This window comes from Primulina tabacum, chromosome 9 (genome assembly GCF_025594145.1).
Source record: "Primulina tabacum isolate GXHZ01 chromosome 9, ASM2559414v2, whole genome shotgun sequence".
Taxonomy (NCBI): domain Eukaryota; kingdom Viridiplantae; phylum Streptophyta; class Magnoliopsida; order Lamiales; family Gesneriaceae; genus Primulina; species Primulina tabacum.
In genome coordinates this window covers 37,447,969-37,472,991 of record NC_134558.1, presented here as the reverse complement: position 1 = coordinate 37,472,991, position 25,023 = coordinate 37,447,969, and the positions used below count along the sequence as shown (strand labels likewise).

Genomic DNA, 25,023 nt, shown 5'->3' with positions numbered 1-25,023 from the left:
CTAGAACTTCCAATAATATTACTTGACCCTTTGATTCTTCGAGCATTAAGTAATGTTATATTTCTGCTTTTGTTTGTACAAACATCAAAAAAATATACCTAGTTGTTCGTTAATGGAAAGTAGAAAATACCAAGTTCTTTGCATGGTTGCCATTTCTTGCCTCCCTAAAATTCCTTTGGCTCCATTCTCTGTGAATTTTTTTGGCACATTAATTTCACGTTGATTAATTATTTTTTCCATGTAATCATTTTAAAGTTTTGGGAACAGGGTTACTCAATTTTATATCTGAAACAAGACACGGGATCTTGAAGCTGTGACTTGTGGGTTTTCAAGAAGAGTGCACGAGGTTTCTTGGTTTTCTGACGTGAAGGCCTATATTTTGCCTTAATTTCTGCTTTTTGTCCCCTCAACAAAACCATGAAAGTTTTCAAATAGGGCAACTCCTGTTACCATCTTGCCCCAATACCCTTGCTGTTCCTACGAATTCACGATGGGATCTCTCTCGTGTATAGTGGAATCTTTGGACCACCACTTTTTCCTCCTTTCTTCCCCTTTGTCCATTCTTCTTGTTTATGGGCTTTTCAAAGCATCTTTTCTTTACATATTTGTTTATGTCCATGTTTTCAACCATAATGTTGCATGTTCTCCATATTAAATACAAAAGCCATGGATTATATTTTCATCATTCTTATAATATACGTACATGCATCTTGCAATAGCATTGTGTGATCAATATATTTCTAACGCTTTCTCCCGCCGATAATTTAGTTGGTCGGGTTCACTTTTAACCAAAATATTACATGACCAAACAAATAATATTTTCAATGAATTTTACAACAGCAAAAGATGCGAACTCCATGTGCTCAGAAGTATCCATCAATCTTCTTTTTTTCGTAATTAATTTATCATTTCTGGCCTACACATCCTGAACATATAATTAGCGATAATACATCTAAAGAACAAACCCCACCAAATACTTCAGTCTCCCTGCATGTTAGCGACGATCGCATCAATTTCTTCATAGTTTTCAGGTCCATAAAAAGTAAAAGAAAGATCCCGAAATCTTGTTATTCAGTGGAATGACGCAATAGTTCTGAACCCTTGTATCAAAAGGGGAGAGGTACGCATATATATAACAGAGACGGTGAAAAGAGAGTGGGAAATGCATAATTAATCACAGGAGTAAAAGTGGGTTTTTTGTGTAATAATTTGCACAAAGTTTTTCAATATAGTAAGGTGACAGCGAGTGACGGGATGGTTACTAGTATTCGTAGCCCCACGCAATAGCTCTGGTATACCGTACGCCCAGTTCAGTTTATTGCTTGTAGATTGCGAATTGGTCTCATTTATGGTATACAGTATTTGCCTCGTACCGCACGCATATGCCATTGTGAGCAATAGAATGTCATCTTCAGGAATCCATTCCACAAATATCATTTACACAGTTTTCTCTTGTAAATTGCCTTTGCCTTGTAAATGCGATGTTTGAATTGTTCTACGGTGCAAAAAAATTTGAGAAACGATCCGTCTTATCTTCGCGTATGTGCCAATTTCCAATGTGATATACCATAAGAACCGATTGGGAGCTTATGTTAAATTATATAATAACAAAAAATGGCAAATGACACACTTGTGGAATCTAACGATCCTCCTTTGACATTAATTTGTCATATACTATATAGACAAGTCACTAGATTATGATAAATTAATTTATGGATATTCTTGTAAATAAGATTACTAAATTGGTGAGTGGGCATCTTTCACTTTATTAAAATAATATATGTAAATTCCATTCCACAATGCACAATTTTAATATATAATTTTCAAATTAATGTGCTTTGTGTGTGTGCTGTGACTGTGAGGGAGACAGAAAAGGCATAAATTACGTGGCAAAATAGCTTAATCCCCGTTACAACATTTATCTTCTAACATAGAGTAATGTCAACGTCACTTTTTTGGTGACAAATATTGATTTATCATATTTAATTGTAATAAAACAATTTATTATTATTGGTATGAAACGTCATATTATAAGTTCACATACAAAGACTTGTCAATGCCCAACTTGGCAAAAAATGGCAATGGAATTTGATATGTCGATTGCGCAGACAAAAATAATTGAGAAGATCAGTATAAAAAAAAATGAAATGAAAAGGTGAAAGACATGAAATCAATCATTCAATTGACAATTGAAATGATAGATCCAAAGTAAAAAAGGACAAAAGAAGAAGGAAAAAAAATATTTCATTTCATGAGATTAAAAATATGATAATCAAAGAAGAAAATTTGTATGATCTCTAGCGTGCGAAGGTTAGCTAGTCAGTATCCACTGATGCCAAGGCCAACAAAAGAACATGCCTTTGAAAAACCTATCAGAATAGGTGTCAACAGCCCACCCATTCGATCTTCGCATATCATTACAATATTTTAAATGTTATTTTTAACATTATACTTCTTATTATCAATAAAAATATATCTTTTAATTTCTTCACTTAATATATATATATATATATATATATATATATATATATATATATATATATAGTCACTCTAAATTGGCCTTGCATTCAAAATATGTGATATGGCTATAGACCCGGTGGAATAAATGGCATCAACTTCCCTTTCATTGAGAAGAGATATTGTGTTTGAGACTTTTTACAAGCCGAGAGGTGAATGAGGGAAATATGACAAAAATTTGTGTGAGACGGTCTCACGGATCGTATTTTATGAGACAAATATTTTATTTGGGTCATCCATGAAAAAATATTTATGGTATACTAAGAGTATTACTTTTTATTATTAATATCGGTAGGATTGATCCATCTCACATATAAAGATTCGTGAGACCGTGTCACAAGATACCTATTCGAGAAATAGGCACAGATGGATGATGCCCAGGGACATGCCCGAAGGTTGCATAGAGTCTAGGAGTGTAAAAGAACCGAGCTTCCCTTTAATTGAGATGAGACATCGTGTTTGTGATTTTTTATAAGCAGAGCGGTGAATGAGGGAAATAGGCACACATGGGTGAGGCCTAGGGATATGCCCGAAGGTTGCATAGAGTCTACGGTGTAAAGGAACCGATCCAATTTAAGTCGATTCAAAAAATAATTTATTTATATTCAAGCTTACCGAATTTGAGCCGAACTTGAATATGTTCTAACATTTTTCGTGCCGAATTCGAGTCAAAAAATTTTTTGTTCGATAGTTCGTGAGCTTTATTGATGTACTAATATAACATAATTATATATTAAATAACTAAATTTTGAGCTTTTCATGTATTTATTTTCAAACAATAATTCAAATAGTTCGAAAACATATTCGAATCTTTCAAGCCGAACTTGAAGTCAAGCTTTAATCAAACCGAATTCGAGCAAAAGTTTTAAAATTTTTGATTTTCGAATCGAGCTCGAACTCGAATGATCTACTTCGAGCAAAATTCAAGCCTTCAAATTTACGTCATATTCGATTCGATTCATTCACACCCTTAGGACAGACGACCATGTGCAATATGTTCAGATAAAGGGAGTCCACCCCAAAGCCGTGCTTCGCATTTATATATTTATTTACTTATATGCTAACATTCCAAACAATTCCAAAAAAAAAAAGAAAAGTTGTAAAAAAAATTTTCTGTATCTACAAAATTTTTATTTGTAATCTCACCTTCTAAATCGAAATACAATACAAAATATATAGTGAAATGTGATTCATATATATATACACGTGTGTGTGTGTGTTATACTCGATCTTGCATGTTCGGTTAATTGTGTGTGTGCGTGTTTTTTTTTTCTTTCCATTTTTGAATTAGAGGTTTGGGCTTTACCAATTGCGACCTGGCCCAACTATATTCTTTTTTTTGTGTGATTTGAAATATATGTACCTGAATTGTTGCATAATTCTCATGCAACGTAAATTTCAATCGGATCAACAAATCAATATAATCGATCTGGTCAAATCTTATTGGGCCACAGTGGTAAGGCCCATTAATATATAATGGTAAGAGGTTATGTCAGGCCTTCTCACAGCTCCGATTTATCGATTTTTTTGGCGGATTTTGCTGGTTACTAATAGGAAAGAACTGAATATTTTTACTCTTCGTGGTGGCGATCGAGCGAGTGTTTTATATATTGTTTATTTTATTCAGTGTAATTGTAAACAACTTTACTGTTCCTGAGTTTCGTTTTATGATGTGAATCATTTGATCATGGCTGCTCAACTGGATTGGATTTATTTCTGGTATTCTTCCTTTCTCAGGTTCAAAGGAAACCTTATTTTGTACAGTTGCTCTCTTCTATGTATATTAGATTTCCAGGTTTTCTACTTCGGGATCAAGCTCTGTGAATTTGTAGTCTTTTGGAAAACCAGACGGTATTATGGGTGGATTTGATGATCATATTACTACAATTGAAGATTGGATGTTTCTGAGTCATAGTCCGACAGCCTTTTTCTCATCACTGGTCTTTGACGATAATGCAGCAAAATCTAATACCGAGTCTGTCAACGGTAGTGAAACACTTCTGGAACCTGAAGTACAAGTTGTATCAGGAAATACCGTTGAAAAGAATGGAACGCGAGCTTGTGTAGTGATAGAGGAAGGAAGCAACATAAATGCGCTGGCTGAAGCGAAAATGAGCTCCTGTGGAGGTCTCATATAGAGGATCACAGATAGAACTGGTTTCGATGCTCCAAGGTTGAGTACAGAGAGCATCAGCCCTTCTGAGATTTCTAGAGCGCTGAAGACCGAAGTGCCATCGCCTTGTTTAGCTATCCCTCTCGGGCTCAGCCCCCACAATTCCGCAGTATGTCTCCGGAAGGGGGCATGATCAATAAATGACTTCTTGCTCAAGATTTGCAAACTTTTCCTCCCTATATCATATATTTCCATTTCTAGTCGTGTTCATGCTCGTACTCTAGTTAGAGAACCAATTTATGGACGCCTTAAACTAAAGAAAAGCGATATCCTGGTTGCTGAAATGGCTTGGTGAATCCATCTAGTCTTTCTCCATAACCATTTCCTAGTGTTCGAGATTCTTCTCATTTAGAAAATCCCCCATCGTGTCACACTATCGAACCCTCCAAAGTTTACTTTAACAATGATGGTAAGTTGTCTCCGAGCGTGCGTTCTTCTTGTCGACTTATGATTCATTCTACTGTTGTTTCAGAGAATCCTTCTTCTTCTAATGGACCACAGGAGGAGGATGGAGATCAATCGAGCAGCGAAGATCCCAATGCTGATGGTGGTGGCCCCAAAATATGGTCAGAAGAATGGGAAAGCAAGCTACTGTCCTCGGAGTTATTACAAGTGCTCTTGTTCGTTTTATTTATTACAAAATAGAAGTTCTACACTTTTACTTAGCAATCATTAGTGCTTAAGTTATACATACATTCTGCTAATATCTATAATTCTCCGAAAACACGAAGTTTTCTTTTGAAAATATACACATTTCATGCTATATATTATATTCAATGTAAAACATATTAAAATAAAAACTCAATAATTAATTTGCATTATTCTAAAAAAAATAAAAACTTGTGTGAGACGGTCTCACGGGTCGTATTTTGTGAGACCGATATCTTATTTGGGTAATCCATGAAAAAGGATTAATTTTTATGCTAAGAGTATTACTTTTTATTTTAAATATCGTTAGGCTTAACTCATCTCGCAAATAAAGATTCGTGAGTAGGGATGGCAATGGGACGGGACGGGGGCGGGTTTGCCATCCCCATCCCTGTCCCCTAATTATATCCCCGCTCCCATCCCCGCACCCATCCCCGGATCTACCTTATCGGGGAATCCCCGAACCCGCGGGGATAAAATCCCGGTCCCCGTCCCCGAACCCGTTTGAAATACCCGAATATATTATTGTATTTATATATATATATATATATTACTGTATATACTTTTTTATATAATATATATATTACTGTATTTATATATATATATATATATATATATATATATATATATATATAACTGTATATGTATATATATGTTATCGGGGCGGGTTTGGTAGGGTTTGGTATGGGGATAGGATTCCCAAACCCGTCCCAATATATTTCGGGGATTTTTAAAAATCCCCGAACCCGAAACCAAACCCATTAACATATCCCTGAACCCGTCCCATTTCGGGTTTTCCCCGCGGAACCCCGAAATCGCGGGGAAAATTGTCATCCCTATTCGTGAGACCGTCTTATAAGAAACATACTCCTAAAAAAATTGCTCATTAAATAATCTATATCTATCCATAAAATTATGTTTTCCAATTCAATCTTCCAAAATTTAATTGTCCAGTTGTATCATAAAATTTTAAATTGGTAGCGATAAATTTATTATTGTCTGAAATTTATGGTAAAAATTAAAAATCTCAAACTCTCAAAATTTATCAAATTACACACTTTATTATATTTTTCTCTCTACTCAATTGTGAATTTCTTCACAAATGAGAGATCTATTTATAGGAAATCTTTTCAAATAATCCAAAAATAAAATACATAATTACCTACATCATCACACACAAATTTCTAATTTTACAACTCTTATTTTCAACATTCAAATATTCAACTATTACTTTTTCAACATTCAAATATTATTTTCAACACTCCCCCTTGTGATGATGATCATGATACGATGATGTTTTCATTACGTGTTTTTGTACTGCCTCGTTAAAAACCTTACTAAGAAAAATCTATTGGGATAAAAACCATAGTAAGGGAAAAAGAGCGCAGTCACGTAAGCTCCCCCTCATGTTGACACGAACAATTCTTCACAAATTTCGTAGATTGCACATCCCAATATTATATATGTGCTTTCTGAATATTGACGTAGGAAGTGCCTTTGTGAAGAGATCTGATGAGTATCCAGCATCGGCATACCAATTATACTTGGATTAGCATCTTTTGAATACAAAAGTCCCAAGTCTGTCGTTCCTCGTAGATAACGGAATATATGTTTAATTCCGTTCCAGTGTCTCTTTGTTAGATATGTGCTAAATCTTACCAACAAATTTACGGCAAAAGATATATCAGGCCTTGTACAATTTGTAAGATACATAAGGGCACCGATAGCACTTAGATATGGTACTTCTGGACCAAGAATATCTTCATCATCTTCACGTGGACGGAATTGATCATTTTCTATGTTTAATGATCTAACAACCATTGGAGTACTTAAAGGATTTGATTTATCCATATTAAAACGTTTAAGGATCTTTTCTGTATAATTTGTCTGGTGAACAAACATTCCACATTCTTTTTGTTCAATTTGTAAACCCAGACAATACTTGGTTTTTCCAAGATCCTTCATTTCAAATTATTCCTTCAAGTATGACACAACTTCTTGAATTTCCTTATTTGTTCCAATGATGTTTAAATCATCAACATATACAGCAATAATTACGCATCCGGATGTTGTTTTCTTAATGAAAACACAAGGGCATATTGAATTATTTACATATCCCTTTTTTATCAAGTGATCACTTAGTCGATTATACCACATTCGACCGGATTGCTTTAACCCATATAACGATCTTTGTAATTTCACAGAATAACATTCTCTGGGTTTTGAACTTTGTGCTTCAGGCATCTTAAATCCTTCAGGGATTTTCATATATATATTACTATCAAGTGATCCATATAAGTAAGCTGTAACAACATCCATAAGACGCATTTTTAAATGTTCAGATACCGCCAAGCTAATCAATACTGAAACGTAATTGCATTCATCACGGGAGAATACGTTTCTTCATAATCAATTCCAGGCCTTTGAGAAAAACCTTGTGCAACAAGTCGAGCTTTATATCTTACTATTTCATTTTTCTCATTTCACTTTCGAATAAAAACCCATTTGTATCCAACAGGTTTTACACCTTCAGGTGTAAGGACTATAGGTCCAAAAACATTGCGTTTATTTAACGAATCCAATTCAACCTGGATGGCTTCTTTCCATTTTATCCAATCATGCCGATTTTTACATTCACCAAAAGATTTTTGTTCATCATCTTCATTATCATTTATGATGTCGATTGCCACATTATAAGAAAATATATCATCAATTTCTTCTATATCTTTTCGGTTCCATATTTTTCCAGTATTAATATAATTGATAGAGATTTCATAATTCTCGTCAGTTTATGGTTCTGACAGAACATTTTCATCATCATGTGTTTCTTCAGGAACACTATTATCTATTTTGTGATCATCATGTGTTTCTTCAGGAACATAATTCTTTATTTTGTGATCATCGTGTTTCTCTATGAATTTTCTTTTTCGAGGATTTTTATCCTTGGAACCGACCGGCCTTCCACGCTTCAGGCGTTTAATGACATCATGAGTATTTTCAATTTGTTTCTTCGGAATTTCAATTCGAGCAGGGGCATTTGCAGCATGTATATATGATTTAGTTACCCCTTTTGTGTCTGCAAATGCATCTGGTATTTGATTTGTTATTCTTTGCAAGTGCACAATTTGCTGTACATCTTTTTCACATTGTTTTATTCTTGGATCCAGATGTAACAATGATGATACATACCATGTAATTTTCTTTTCGGTATGTTTTTGTTCTCCCCCTAACATTGGGAAAATTTCCTCATTAAAATGACAATCAGCAAAACGTGCTGTGAACACGTTGCCTGTCTGAGGTTCAAGATATCGAATGATTGATGGACTATCATAACCGATATAAATTCCAACCTTTCTTTGAGGTCTCATTTTCTTTCGTTGCGGTGGTGCAATAGGCACATACACCATACATCCAAAAATTCTCAGATGAGAAATGTCTGGTTCTTTACCAAATGCAAGCTGCAATGGGGAGTATTTATGATATGCACTTGGTCTGATGCGAATTAATGAAGCAGCATGTAAAATTGCATGTCCCCATATAGAAATAGGGAGCTTTGTTTTCATAATCATTGGTCTAGCAATCATTTGCAGACGTTTAATCAATGATTCAGCCAATCCATTCTGTGTATGTACATGAGCAACAGGATGGTCAACAATGATTCCCATAGACATACAATAATCATTGAAAGTCTGGGAAGTAAATTCACCAGCATTATCAAGTTTAATTTTCTTGATTGTATAATCGGGAAATTGATTCCTCAATTTTATTATTTAAGCAAGTAATCTTGCAAATGCAACATTTCGAGTTGACAATAAACATACATGTGACCATCTGCTGGAGGCATCAATTAATACCATAAAGTATCTGAATGGTCCACATGGTGGATGGATTGGTCCACAAATATCACCCTGAATACGTTCAAGAAACATTGGTGATTCAGTTTGGATTTTGGCTGGCGATGGTCTTATAATAAGTTTTCCAAGAAAACATACTTTACATTGAAACTTATTATTCTGAAAGATCTTCTGGTCTTTCAGTGGATGACCAGTGTGTATTTTCTATAATTCTTCGCATCATTGTTGAACCAGGATGTCCTAATCGATCATGTCAATTGGTTAATATTGAAGAATTATCTACTACCATGTTTGATTCAATCGGGTTTATATATGTATAATGCAATCCAGTAGGGAGCATTGGTAGTTTTTCAATCACATATTTCTTTCCTGATTTATATGTGATAAGACACATATATTTCTCATTTCCTTCATTCATTGTTTGAGTATCATACCCATGGGAATATATATCATTAAAACTCAACAAATTTCTTTTCGATTGTGGTGAATATAAAGCATCATTGATCAAAAAATTTGTACCATTAGGTAACAAAAATTGTGCTTTACCACATCCTTCAATCAAGTCTACAGGACCTGATATTGTATTCACCGTTGTTTTTGTTGGTTTTAGTTCCAAGAAATATCTTTTATCTCGGAGGATAGTGTGCATTGTACCACTATAGGGTATGCAAACTTCAGCTTTGCTCATAGCATTTTCCATATTTGAACTTCAAAAAAATATGCAATGAAAAAATATTACTGACAATACATATGTAAATATAACACATATCATAATTGTACAATAAAACATTATTATATGAATACATGAAAAATAAATGATTGTACATTTATATTCTACCATTATATTGTTCATTCTCAGAGAAATCATTGAGAAAATCTGTAGCATCAATATTGTTCATTTCTATCCTACCAACATATTGATCATTTCCAGATAAATCATTCATAAAATCAGCAGCATCAAAATGAGTTGAATCACTCAAACGGTCACTTGCGTTCAGTGAAGCTGGTCTCTTTTTTTTCCCCTTTATCGATTCTTTATAGAGCTTGCAAAGGTGCTCAGGGGCTCGACAAATACGAGACCAATGTCCTGGAGTGCCGCATCTGAAACAAAAACTTTCAAATCTTTTCGAGTGATTTTCATTAACACTCATGTTCTCATGATGCCTTTTCTGTGAGTGGTTCGTGACGCCCTTTTGAGATGAGTTATAAAAATAACTATCTCTATTGTTTTCAAAACCACGGTCTCGACCACGACCACGGCCAATTCCACGTCCACGACCACGACCACGTCCTCGACCTCGACCTCGACCAAAACATTGTCTTTGAATTTGATTTTGATTTCCAGGTTTAAATTCATTTTTACTCACAGCATGGAAATACTGTTGATCCAGTGGGTCGGGACTGATGATTTCTCATTAATAGCTCATTGTTCTTTTCCGCCACAAGAAGACAGACGATGAGTTCAGAATATCTCGCAAATCCACGCACTCTATATTGTTGCTGTAAAGTTATATTTGATGCGTGAAACGTGGAAAATGTTTTTTCAAGCATTTTCGATTCTGTAACCTCATGTCCACAAAATTTTAGCTGCGAGATTATTCGATACATCGCTGAATTATAATCACTGACTTTCTTAAAATCTTGGAATCTTAACATATTTCATTCATCACGGGCGGTCGGAAGTATAACTTCCCTTATATGTTCAAATCTTTCTTTCAATCCTTTCCACAGAGCCATGTGATCTTTTTCGATGAGATATTCACATTTTAAACCTTCATCGAGATGTCGACGCAAAAATATTACAGATTTTGCTTTTTCTTGTGATAAAGATATACCATTTTCTTTAATGGTCTCGCTTAGACCCAATGACTCAAGATGCATTTCTACATCGAGAGTCCATGGCATATAATTTTTTTCCGTGATGTCGAGCGCAACAAATTCGAGCTTTGTCAAATTTGACATGGTAGTACTAAAAAATTACGATGCATTTTATTAGTTAATGAATATTGCAATACAAAGTAATGGATAAACAACAAGTACAAGCATTTGTAAAAATAAAGAAAACACACGAGGAGGATATTCTCCGATAAATAAAAGACTCGTGAGTATGATAACCAAAATAATTAAAAATAACCTTGAGAAAGACATCTTCTTTTTTCTTCGAAAATTTGATAAAGAATAATTTTTAGAGAATAGGAGAAAGTTGGAGTGATTGAAAGAGTTTGTGAGATCATATTTATAGGGCAAAAACTAGCCGTTTTGTTACCCTTTATGACCGTTGGTGTACAAAAAAATGTATGTATTTGTATAATTTTATGGTAATAATATGGTGTATATAATATTAGTCATGTTTAAATAATTATGTATATCATATCACATTTTTATAATGAAGTGTCATAAGTTATTTTGTTTAAAAACTTTATAGGCTTTTATACTTGTCGTATCCCTTACCGGGAGTGTGAGATGTCGTCTTAACATCCTCCTAGGATTTATAACAAGTTTTTGAAAAATTTATTTTATTATTTTTAATAATAACATTATATTATATATTAAATATATACACAATAAATAAATAACAGTAAAATAAATATTATTACTTTTGTTACCTTTTTCTTCTGTTTGGAGCTTGGAAAAGTATGAAGGACTTTTAGAGCTTCATGCTGATAACGTGTTGTGAAAAGTAAAAATTTATGGTAAAAAGTAAAAATCTCAAACTCTCAAAATTTACCAAACTACACACTTTATTATATTTTTCTCTCTACTCAATTGTGAATTCTTCACAAATGAGAGATCTATTTATAGGAAATCTTTTCAAATAATCCAAAAATAAAATACATCATTACCTACATCATCACACACAAATTTCTAATTTTACAACTCTTATTTTCAATATTCAAATATTCAACTATTACTTTTTCAACATTCAAATATTATTTTCAACATAAACAAGGAAAATAATAATAATTAATTCTTAATCAAGTCAATATTATATGGATATTTTTTTGTTTATTTTTTGAAGAAGTCAGAAGTCAACATAGAGGGAATTGGGTTTGAAACCGGATCGTTTGTGGATCAACCCGCCCCATTAAGCATCTGTACCGTGATTCATTCCATTATATCCCTAGGATGAGGGAATCAGTTGTATGCCTAAAAGTTGCAGATTTTACCACCCACTCTCATTGATTTGTAATCCCTTTTCATCGAGGAATATTCACAAAGTTATATGTAATTACGCAGTGTATCAGACTGTATGTGATTCCTGGACCATTCTTGGATCTCTATAATTGGATTAAAATTCGAAATCTGTGCACAATATTTTAGCCGGGGAATGAACCTTTTTTGATGACGGATCACTATTGAATGGCTGATGATGAGAATTGAGAACTGGATCTGATTCTGAAAGACCGAAACCCTTAAAAATTTGGCTTCGACTTCACTCAACTCTAAGGTAAACCCCACTGACGTACCGAATTTGAAATTTCTTGGTTCATAAATCGCCAGATCAGCAAGTTGATGTGAAATTTTGGTTATTTATTCTCGCTTCTCACAGATCTTCTATCCGAATTAGATGGCGTTGGAGTTGTCATTATTTTTTTTCAGCCATTCAAGTAACGCGAAAAAGGTTTAATTTTGTTGGGTCTTGGCAGAAATCATTCAAAATATGAAAGACATAACTAAAAAATATCTATTTCACATTATTTCATTGAAATACTGCAATAATGCTAGTAATATTAATTGCCGTTCAGTTTCTTTGCTACCTGTAATTCTTATTATATTCTTAAAGGTAGAAAAACTAATTATGGATGTTATTATATGTTAAGACTCTGGACATAACAAAGAAATGAGAATTTGGCATATCTTTCTGTCCAGGTATCTGGTGCTGTTTTATCTTCTATTTTATTGGTCAAACTTGTATTTATAGGGTTAAAAATATGGAATGTGATCCTGAGGTTTGGAATGTTTTATTGAAGGTGAATTGGAGAAGCATCAGTGGCTGGAAAATATATTTTGCAGAGGTTTTTCAGCTGTTTATCTCAATATATCTCTGTATCTGGATAATATATAACTGGAATTCTGAAATATGCACGCGAGGCATCGGAATGGACCAGGGAATGGGTACTGGTCTAATTCTTTGGGTATGAGAGGTCAGGCTTTTACACCGGGAATGTCGCCCGAAGGTTCGATGAGAGGCCATCGGGCGTACTCCGAGCATAGGAACTACAATCGTGGCGGCTTTGGACGTGGTGGTCACTCTAGGCAGTTTCAACCTCCGCCGCCGCCTTCTTACGAGATTGACATTTTCAGTGGAAGCTGGTAGGTTAGCTGCTGAGTATTTGGTGGCTAAGGGTGTGCTGCCACCAAATGCACTCTCGGGGAAATTGAAGAATGGTGGCTTGAAGAACCAAAGGGATCGACTTCATGGTTTTAGGCCACATGAGGTAGATGTGCATATTCCAATGGATGGCCGTGCACCAGACAACACTCGTTTAGAAAATGCTGCTCTTGAAATAGGTCCCACCAGGAGAAGGAATTCTGTTGATGACAATTCCATGGATGGTTCAAGGAACTCTATGAGAGGGAGGAGAAGAATGGGGTCCTTTAAAAATCAGGGCCCAGATGTGAATACAGAGTCGGGAAAAACTGGGGCTTGGGCTGACATGAGTAGAGATCTTCCTAGCATAGGGGCTGAGAGTGATTCTTCCTCTGGACAGCATGTTGATCAGCCTGTCAATGTAGATGGCCATGGCAGAATGCAGACTTTTTCTCTGGGTGAAGTAGTTCAAGAAGGTGATGCTGCGGGTAATTTGCCATCTGAGTTTGAGGAGCACAATTCAATGGAGGATGCAGGGGCAAAAGCGAGCTCTTCTATTATAGAAAAGTTTCTATCAGCTGATGCCAATGTGGATGCTACAAAAGAGTCTTATGATGCTAATAAATCTGATGCAGGGGCTGAGGTTGTTAACAAAAAAAGGATTGTTAATGATTTTGAAATATTGCAGAATGAGAATGAGATCACAGATTCTGAACGGGGTGACACGTTACCGAGTAAGGGCAATGTTGATTTAATGAAGCACTTCAAATTTCCACGAATTCCCACTAAAGCTCGTTCTTCGTTGAAAGTGAGGGGTTCAAAGGGTGGTCAGGATCCCATGAATGAAGATGACAAAATCACTGAAAGAGAACTTTCTGGAGTTTCCGAAATTCAGGTTGTAAATGTTCCTGATGAAAGTTCTACTGGAAATGTTTCATCTTCTAAAATTCACGAACTAGATAGCCTTGACTCTGATGTTCAGAAAGCTACAGGCACGGATAAAGAGCAGCCGGTTGCATACACGACAAGTTCTGGACACTCAAGGCCCACATATTTCCAGGGACAATCTGTGTTTAAAGAGCAAAAAGAACAACTTGACGAGGGGCTGTCTGTTGTCGGCTGTTCCACCTCAATGTGTATGGATATGGGTTTTAAAAGACCAATAGATGATTACACCAGTGGTAAGGAGGATTTTAAAAAACTCAGAAATTGTTCTTTAATAGATACCGAAGCTAATAGCTGCCTACCTCTTTCAAGTTCAATCGAGAATCAGCCAACTTCAGTAGAGCCAAGAATTTCACAGAGTACACAATCAGTTTTATCTCCTGATCAGAAGAGTTTTAATGTTTCACCATTTCCCAAAACTCGAGATGAATCGTGTGAGTTCACAGGATTTAAGACTTGTGACCTTAATCTTAGTGGAACTTGTGACGCTGGTGAAAATGATAATGCAGAACGGGTTTTGCTTTTTCCTTCTGTTATTGAAAGTGGAAAAGAAGCAGCAGCTGTTGATTTTGGTTTGTCTATGAACAACAGCTCCAATGTGCCTAATAAAAATGCTACACTTGGGGTGAATAATAGTAAAATAGAGATTATTGATCTGGAAATTGATTCTGGGCAAGAAGACAATATCTTCGGCCATCCTGAGAAAAGGTGTGTACTGTAGACATGTAGTAGACATGTTCTACTGCATACATGCATATACAGTTGCAAGCAAAAAAACTCCACGATTAAACATTATTTCATCCCAACTTCACTTACCTTCATTGTGCATTTGGTTTTTTAGTTTGTTTGTTTTTCATTTTCTTTTTCGTTTGGTGTCGATACCTAGCTTCACACCAAATTATTTCTGCTTGTTCATTGGAATTTGTCTTTTGAATCTAGTATATCTCAATTATGCAGCGCGGATTCTGTATTTACCGACCTGGATGGCTTTCCTAATAATTTACAAAACGCTAATAAGATTCCTGACGTTCAGGATGGTTATGGGCTTATGTTCTCAGATTTGCTGGGAAACCACAGTCCACACAGTTCTTCTGTACTGGCCGACTTAAATTCTTTGCACAGTGAGATGGGCCTTCCTAATGGCGAGGTATTATTGTCCTGTTCCTAAGCAAAAAGTTACCAATTGTCAGAGTATTCATTTATCGCTTGTCATGATCAGCATTGCATATGCTACATGATACCTCTTATATATCTACATTATTTTTGTTCGACCTAAATAAATTACTAATGAAGCATAACGTTGGTAACCATGGATGGTTTTAATGTTTTAAATCTGTTGCAGGGAATTCTTGGCGATGATGACTCAATTTATATGTCCCTTGGAGAAATACCAATAAGTATGCTTTAAACTTCAGTTTAGCGATTTACTTTGAAAGTTATATAATCAATGTTCATTGCTTCTCTTTTGTTGTGAGGTGAACAGGTCTTTTGTTGTTAATGAGCTTTTACTTATAGCACCTTCATATTTTAGGAATTTTTGTTAATAAGGACTGATGTCCTATAGCTGCATAAAATTTCTTTGTTGTTATTCAAGGGAAAGTATTTGGAAAAGTTTACAAACTTCCATTTCCCTGTGTATCAAATTTACTTAATATTAAACATACATTTTCACTATACTGACCATCCAATTCATGAAAAAGCCCACACATGACGACTTCCGATTGATTAGGAGTGTAAATGAACCGAATTGAGCCGAGTTAGTAAAAATTTAAGGCTCGAATTTGGCTCGAATTAAGTATATTTGCGTGTGATTCGAAGCTCGCATTTTTAAATTTTTTTGCTAAGTTAGGCTCGAAAGGAAGTTGAATTCGAGTTCGGCTCGAAATTTTCGAACTTATTTCGCGAGCTATTTGAATTATTGTTCAGATAGTAAGGTTCGACAATAAAAGTTCGAAATGTATATATATTTAATATATAATTATATTATATCAATAAAAAATCAAGGCTCGCAAGCTATCGAACAAAATAATTTTGGCTCGAGTTCGGCTCGAAGAAAAGATTCGAACATGTTCGAGTTCATTAAATTCGAATTCGAATACGAATCAAATATTTATTGTGCTGGCTCGAAAAGTTCGGGAATCAGCTCGATTGTTTAAGCCTTACTTCTGACCCACCCCAAGTTAAGAGGTTGATATCAATGTTCAAAATCTTGTTAGTTTTTTCTTCACATTTCCGTTCCTATATATTTCAAAGTAAAAATTCCGTTAGAAACTTGTTTTGTGTTGACGTAGATGTATTGGTAACCGGAAGCTGAATTTTCCTTTTATAAGACAAACGGTTAGAGGTAATGAGACTACTTTGGAGATTGGTCTTTGCTGCCTTCCCTTGTCTAAATAGACCCTTTGGGAAGTAAAGAATATTACCTGCAAAAATGAACGAACAAATTTTTCACCTTCAATTCCAAGTTAGGTCTCTTTTGTAATTTCTTGGCTGGTACAATTTATATCTGTCCCCCTCAGTTACTTCCATGCTGTATTATATCTATACTGTGGTTTTGATTTGATTTAGCACACGCTGAACAATTATTTTTCTGCTTTGGATGGGATGATACTTGGGGTTATCTCATAGTGCCAAATGTGCTGCTTGAACAAACCATTGTGTAATTTCATTGCATCTCCTCTCTCAGACTGTTTTTTCAATCTTATTGTAGGCTTTCTGAGGAACTGGGAGCAGCCAACACAAGATTATGGAAAACCATTTTGAGCATTTGTGCATCCTGCTGCTGTTCAATAAGTTCCTGTCACTTCTCGTTTATTAACTTGTTTGTACTCGATGTGGTATGAAGATGTTGAAGTATATCATCTTTAATATGACTTTATTCCTGCTCATAATAGGTTGAGAAATAGTTGGTAATAATTGATAACTCGAACATGGGATTGTATCTCATAATTTCTTGTCTCTAGTTTAGCCTAGAAATGTTGCAAGGGAAACAAGGTTGGTAATTTCCCGAGGCAAACTGCTGTTATACCTTTTAGGTCCAGAGGAATTTTACCCTTTTTTCAGTTCGTGGAAACCCAACCCGTGTTGGTGCAAAAACTTTAGCTCCTTGTAAGTTCTCTGACTGATAGTTTCATTTTTTATCTGCTTCTAAATGTCATTTTGGATTGGTTCTTCACAGTCATGGAGCAACAGTTTTCGTGAAGCAGTGCAACCTTTAATCTGGTGTTACATGTGGTCAGAATTGAGTAAATGGTGGGTGTTGAAGTCTTGGTAATTTCCATACTTCTGTGTGCTTGTTTCGAGTGAAGTCGGGGATGATAATTAGGTAGTGTTTGCAAATGTTTTAAAAAGTGATTATATACTTTACAAGATATTAAAAACGTTGTAAAGAAAGTTTATATTAACTTTTTTTTAAATATTTGTGTAATATAAAAAATCCTTAACTATAAATTTTTTGTAGCATACATGGATGTTAGTTAAAACTTATGTTTTCTTACAATGAAATTACTTCCATTTGAGATATAAAAATAATTGTACTTGTTTAACTTTTTTTCTAACTTATAATTTCATTATATGGTTTACTAATTCCAGTAAATAATAGAGGGGTTGACACACGCATACCGTAATAAAACTTCACGAACATATCAATAGTGTAGATAATTTCACTCTTTAAATTAATTGTTTAAAATCAAGCAAGCACTTTTCACACCTTCGGATGAATCATAACTTAACATTATTCAATTTTATTCCAAAACTCATGTATTCATACAATTACATGAAAAAAGTTGGACAACTGCAAGGGAATGAGAGCAAATTAATAAACATCTGTCAGGTTAGAGAGTTCTTCATTAAGCCAACAGGGATTTGTGTTGATCAACGCACTGGTTTATGGTATCCAAGTCTTGCATGCTGCATTCATGTTTTCGCTTTATAGGGTACGCATAAATGCGACAGAAGATGCAATTTTTGGAAGAAAACCTCTTGACTATGCCAATGGCTTGCGACTTTAATCCGTGATTTTTGAACGCCTGCGGGGCGTGGATTTCATAAGGTGATTGTAAATATTTAATAGAGAAAACAAAAAAATTCAACAAGAAACTCAATTTTGGTGCTTCAAATCGTGATACATTCCAGAAACCGAGTAATTCCCAGTCTATGCTGGAGTCTCTGATTTTTTATGTAACAAGTAATGTCAGCATATCATTACAGAGTGAACAACTCCGAGTTATCGTGTTTGAACTGTGATTCTTGAAACAAGCGTTATATATTTTTCTCATCCTAACTAACTTTGTCAAGGTCTCTTGAGCAGCTAACGTTTGAGAATGTTTGTGTCCCAGTACCACTGTCCTAATGCTGATACATTCTGCAAACCTCTTCACCTCTGCTAAAATGGCCGCTTCTCAGAAGTAACTTTGCCCTCATCTCGAGCAGTGTGGTTTTTCAGTAAGATCATGGTTGTCAAAAGCGCGAGGCGCAAAAAAACGCTCAAGTGTCTTGGGGCTTCAAGCGCGAAGCGCAAAGCGAAGCGCACGCTTTACGGAAAAAAACGCAATAAACAAAATATTATCAAAAAAATCAAAATAAAATAAAAAGTCTTTGAAAATGTGATAGATGAAATATCAAATGTCATTATAATCGTCATCTTCATCTTCCAAATCTACGTCACACCACAATAAACAAAATATTATCAAAAAAATCAAAATAAATAAAAAGTCTTTCAAAATGTGATAGATGAGATATCAAATGTCATTTTAATCGTCATCTTCATCTTTCAAATCTACGTCATCAGCCCCATCACTTGATTTGTATCCATCGGTATCTTCTTCTTCTTCAGTTTCATCATCAATGTTGATCTCTTCTTCATCCACTTCATCCACAAGACTAGTTCGAGCTGAAAATTGCTTTCTTTTTGCTGAAGTGGATGATGACGCTCTTTTTGAAGTAGATGCATTTCGAGATCGAAAGTCATATGCACTTTCACCAACCCCAACCGCTTGTGCTACATCACTCCAACGCAAATCATCATCTTCAAAGACCAAATCGTTATCATCATTCTCGTTATCACTATCATCCAACTTTCCCAACAACCATTCGTTATTATCATCTATTTCTGACAAAGAAATATGATCAATCTTATCTCGCATGGCATATCTTCGCCTCAACGCTCTGTTGTATTTGATATATACCAAATCATTCAATCGTTGTTGAGACAATCTATTTCTTTTTTTAGAATGTATCTGCCAAAAAAATAGAAAGTAAGAAGTTATGTTCATACTCCATAATATAAAATTTAATATGTAAAAAAAACTTCTGACTTACATGTTCAAATACACTCCAATTACGTTCACAACCTGAAGAAGAGCATGTGAGGTACAAAATCTTCATTGCAAATGTTTTTAATTCAGGTGTTGATGCACCATAAGAAGACCACCAATCAGCTTGAAAGTTGAAACACAAAAATATATAAGATTAAATTTCTTATAATTCAAAGTTTGTATCTATACTATAAGTAATGTTTGAGAAATAAATTAATATTGCACTAAATATTATATACCTGGTGATTTTGAAGCTCTTTGTCTAATAGCCATGTGTAAACCAAAAAGTCCTTCTGCTTTTTTGTATTTATCCAATTGATTTGTAATCTTATCTTGTAAATCTTCACCTCGCACCAATCTAGCTATGCATTTGTACAGACCCTCTAACACTTTTTCATCATTTTCTATGTCACGATTTGAGTAAAAAAACTCAGGATTTAAGAAATATCCAGCCGCATGCAATGGATGATGGAGTTGAACGTTCCATCTTTTGTCGATGATTTCAAAAATATCACGATATTTTTCTTCATTATTATTAAATGATGCAGCGATAGGTTCTTTGGCTATGTCCATTGCCGCATAGATGTAACCCATTGGGGACCTTTTTTCACCGTCTACTAGCCGCAATAATTTCAGCAATGAGCCGCCAACTTTTAATGCAAAAACTGTAGTTTTCCAAAAAGAAGGCATCAATATCACTTCTGCAACACGTTTTCCAGCCGCCTCTTTAGAATATCGACTTTTTGCCCATTTTTCAGATGTAAACATCTTTCTCAGATTTGCTTGTTGAACTTGAAACCGCTTTAAAGTCAAAAAAACGGTTGCGAAACGAGTCTTTGCAATTCTTACAATGTCTCTCTGTCCAGTAAACTCTCTCATCATGCTCAACAATTGTGGTCTATTGTAAATATAGTCATTCACCATCAATGCCCGTTCATGCAATTTTTTGAGGTTAGAAATTTTGAATATTTCCTCAAGCATCAAATCTAAGCAATGAGCTGCACATGGAGTCCAATACAAGTGTGGAAAATTGTTTTCCAAAAGACGACCTGAAAAAATGAAGTAAATTTACTTTAAAAATCGAAAAATCAGATTATAAATTCAATTTGCAATTTAAAATATTACCAGCTCTAACATTGCAGCTTGCATTATCTGTTACAACCTGAACCACATTCTGTTCTCCAATTCGATTCACAAATTTAGAAAGTAACTCATACATCTTGTCAGCAGTGTGAGAATAACTTGAAGCATCCACTGATTCAACAAATATAGTTCCTTTAGGACCATTTACCAAAAAATTTATAAGAGTTCTACTTTTTTTATCCGTTCAACCATCTGCCATGATTGTACAACCATACCTAGCATGATCTTCTTCGTGGGATTTGATAAACATGTTCGTATTTGTCAACTCCTTCTTCAAATACTTAACTCTTACTTCATGATATGATGGAAGTTTCATTCCCACTCCAAAAGTCCCAATAGCATCAATGCAGGGTTGCAAACAATCGTATTTAACAGCATTGAAAGGAATTCCGGCATCATACATCCACGTAGCAAATTTCTGAACCGCATCTTCTTTTAATTTCTTCTTATTTTCATCAAACTGACCTTTATTTTTCGCACGTCTCTGTCTGACAATTTCTTCTACATCTTTCGCAAAATAAAGATCAATAGGTCATGCTTGTTTACACCTTTTACCCTGCACCGTAGTGCCGGACATTGGTTATTTCCCTTTCATTTTAGTTTGAATATCATCCTCATCCTCATCTTCTTCCAAATCAACAATATCATCTAAATGAGGAATATCATCAATTTGATTCTTCAAAACACTCTTTTTTTGCATGAACTCTTTGATTTCTTCCTTAACATGCTCCGGACACTTCGGACAAGCTTTCACATTTCTATTGCCCCCAACTAAATGTAGCTTGTGCCGATAAATCCCACCGTTTGTTATTTTGGCACAAAAACAACGGCATACAATATTTGGATTTTTAGGATCCGGAAGTGTTGCATAATTCCAAGCAATATCCTTTCGATTTGATGGAATCGTTGTGTTTGACATAATTAAATACTGAAATATAAATATAAATCACATATTAAATTATTAAAAATAAAAAAACACAATTTAAAATTTTTTACAAAATTCCTAAACTTAGGGTTTACCAATACCAATTTTTGAATAGCAAAAGAAAAGGGAACACCAAGGCGGCGGCGGCAACGGCGACGGTAGAGAAGAGACGCAGACCACTGGAGACTGGAGAGGCAGAGAAGATACGTATCGTTGTTCTTATTTCTCAGACAATTTAATTTACAATTGGGCTGGGCTTAAAATTGGATTTTGGACCTGGGCTGTCTTAAAAAACATAAAAAAGCCTGCAGCTTCTCTGAAGCGCACAAGCGCTCGCCCAGCAAACAAAATTGAAGCGCAGTGAGGCGTGGGCTTTCTCAACCTGATGCGCTTCAGATTCTCTTGAAGCGCATCTACATCGCCTCGTCTCGCGCTTAAGCGAGCGAGGCGAGCGCTTTTTACAACTATGAGTAAGGTAACCTCCTGCCACACATATTCATCCACTCTTTTATTCGAATTCAGTGCATTTCTCCAGCAAAGTGAGCCCTGGCACCAGTACCCTATTTGAGACGCGAATGATTTCTCCACTTCTTCAAGCACGCTAGTGCATACTTTTAGGAGCTCTAAGGATGAGTTGCATCTGGAGAAGGTTGTGAATGCTCTTATTGCTAGAGGGAGAGCAGTTTTCTTTATAAAGAGAACCGCGGCAATAGCCTTGAGCTGAACAACCGGGCCTGAAACCGAACACAAGGAATGTTGAGGCCCAAAGGTGTTCAAAATTTGCTGATGTATTCCCGTTTTCCTTACTCCGTGGACTATTGCCTTGGCAGCAAACGTGCTGTCTTTTCTTTTTGGCGAACGTTTGAGTAATGTGGTGGAATTGAATCCAGCGGCCAGGTTGCCTGTTTGTTTTTCGAGCCAAACCGAGTTTAACTAAAAGCAAAGCTGAATCTTCTTCTCTCTTGCATGTTTGGCTCGCTAAACAACCCGAGTAGCAATTCAAAGTTGTTGGCTTCAAGCATCGGGTCCAGTTTCTTAGTTTGTCTCCTGTGGCTGTGGATGGTATGTTAGATGCTGCTGCTGCCAATAAATTTGCCGAAACAGGTGCTGGGGCTATGCTCCAACCTTGAGCATTTTTGAAGAGGCGGTGCTTGTTCCCACTCTTTTGCTGCAAAAAAGCCCCACAAAAGGAGTGTGCTTGCAATAAGAGTGGTTTGGTTCTACAAAATTCTGTATCTGCAATGCTCAAACCATAATAGTCAGCATCTTCGTGGACGTTTTGGCTCTGATTCACTGCCTCGTATAGAGCAGATGGATTGATTGCAAATTCTGATATAAGAGAAGCAACCAACGACAACCCAAAACTCGAACTGCCCAATTTTTCATCAAATTTTTCAAGAAACTCTAGTTCTGCAGCCGGATATTCCTTAATTCCTCTTCCTCTAATTAATGCCACTGCATCATACAAAGGCAATGGTTGAAGCTTCATTGAATTGAAGCTTGTTTCCGTGGAGAGCCTTGTAGAGATTATCAGGTGAGTGCCTCCTGTGTTTCTTGGTATGAAGTCGTGTAGATCCTTTCCTTCCCACCATTCCCTTTCATTTTCAAGATTACCGATAATTAGTACATAGGGTATATCTTGAAACAGCTCCCTTTTAACCACTGTGAAGGCTTCAGATTTTTGTTCATCGAAGCTACAAATCCTCCCTCTTTCTTTCTCTCCATCCGCACTCACGTCCAACCCCATGTTAAGAGACAACTTCATCGTCACCAACCCACAAAACCATCTTGTATCTTTGAGACTATCGGTAGGCGAATTCCAAAGCAAGCTGTCTTTCCGATTCCCGGCAATCCATTTATGCACACAACGCTGCTGCCGAAGTTCTTGAGTTTCCACTTTCTACTTCTTTCATTTGGGCTTAAGTGAGTTTCTTCCGATTGCCGGTTCCCATTTTCCGACCTCCGAGCTTATGTATTTTCCTGCCCTACCATGGTCAACCTCGCTTTCCTCGTCAGCTAAATAATCCCGGCAACCAAGAATGCAGTCTCAATTTCCATAATCTCTCTCTCCCTCCCCATAAAAAATTTTCTTAAAAAGGGCATTTCCGCATATGCTTCAACTTCCTTTCCAACCGCACTCTTCCTCCCTAGCTTTCCTCTTAGTATACTCACTGCTTTTGAAACACAGCTTCGCCCTCGTTTGCTTCTAGCTGAAACTCATGACATCTCTTTACTAAATCTAACGCTTCTTTACACGCATTATCAGAACAGGTTCGAATAGAGTCCTAATCTCATTGTCATCTGTATTGAAGAGCAAAGGGATATCAAGTTCTTCTTTTGAGAAAAGAGTCTAATCTCCTCGAGTTTCCTCGAGTCTCATATGGTTAACAAAACTATTACTTGTGATAACCACCAAAACAAAGGTTACGGAGCAAATAACCTTGTCAGCAATCTCATGGCTCTGATTATCCACATACTTTGCTCTGTCCGCCACAAAGCAAGTAATTCCCTGAACCTCCAACTCCGATTTAAACCACTTTCAAAACCGTGTCAAATTCGGGTTTTGACCATGGAGTCCTATGTGCACATCACAACTCCTAAGCTTCAAATTTGAAACTGGCGAAACCGAGCCTTTGGTGAATGAGTTTCTAGGCACGTGGAAAGAAAATGAGATTTGAGGTGCAGTTTCTGTGCCTGAAACTGGTACACCTGTAATAATCTTGAGAGCCGGAAAATGACATCGGCGGAGAGAGATGAGTAATGATGGTAGCCGGAGTATAATTATGTATAATTATACGACGCACATATTGATGTATATACTATTGGTTTAATCAAATATGTTTAATTTCAATGTACACTATGTATCGTTGTATCTTTATCGATCAACAATTGTTTTTAAGAATACATATTTAACTTTTCAAAATAGTATCATGTCGAGATTGAGCATTAGTAACTCATAACTCAGCTCAATTCGATTCACTAACCAGTACATTTGACTTCAATGGTGGGCAATTCAGTTCAAAGGTTTCGAATCTCTCTCAGTATTTAACGTTAAATCATTCATAATACCTGCAATGAGATCCATATGCTGCAAGTATTCAGTTCGAACATACAATCTCAAATATCACCAAAAAAAATTCGGGTGCATAGTGAGCACTGGCAACATTCCAAGGAACTCATGAGCACAATGC

The 25,023-nt window shown here is 35.7% G+C and overlaps 1 protein-coding gene and 2 pseudogenes across 1 annotated transcript; 1 reads left to right on the top strand and 2 right to left on the bottom strand.

Moving 5' to 3' along the window:
• Nucleotides 1–12,310: 12,310 nt before the first annotated feature.
• LOC142555807 (uncharacterized protein At4g26450-like) lies at nucleotides 12,311–17,667 on the top strand (annotated as a pseudogene).
• Nucleotides 17,668–18,484: 817 nt separating this feature from the next.
• On the bottom strand, nucleotides 18,485–21,923 carry LOC142555808 (uncharacterized). The gene is made up of 4 exons (XM_075666902.1): nucleotides 20,890–21,923; nucleotides 20,004–20,813; nucleotides 19,769–19,887; nucleotides 18,485–19,686 (listed from the first exon to the last, which is right to left on the bottom strand). Exons 1-4 carry the CDS (start codon nucleotides 20,981–20,983, stop codon nucleotides 19,201–19,203), a joined length of 1,509 nt encoding a protein of 502 aa, XP_075523017.1. The 5' UTR covers nucleotides 20,984–21,923; the 3' UTR covers nucleotides 18,485–19,200.
• Nucleotides 21,488–24,617, bottom strand: LOC142504475 (uncharacterized; annotated as a pseudogene).
• Between the last annotated feature and the right edge of the window lie 406 nt (nucleotides 24,618–25,023).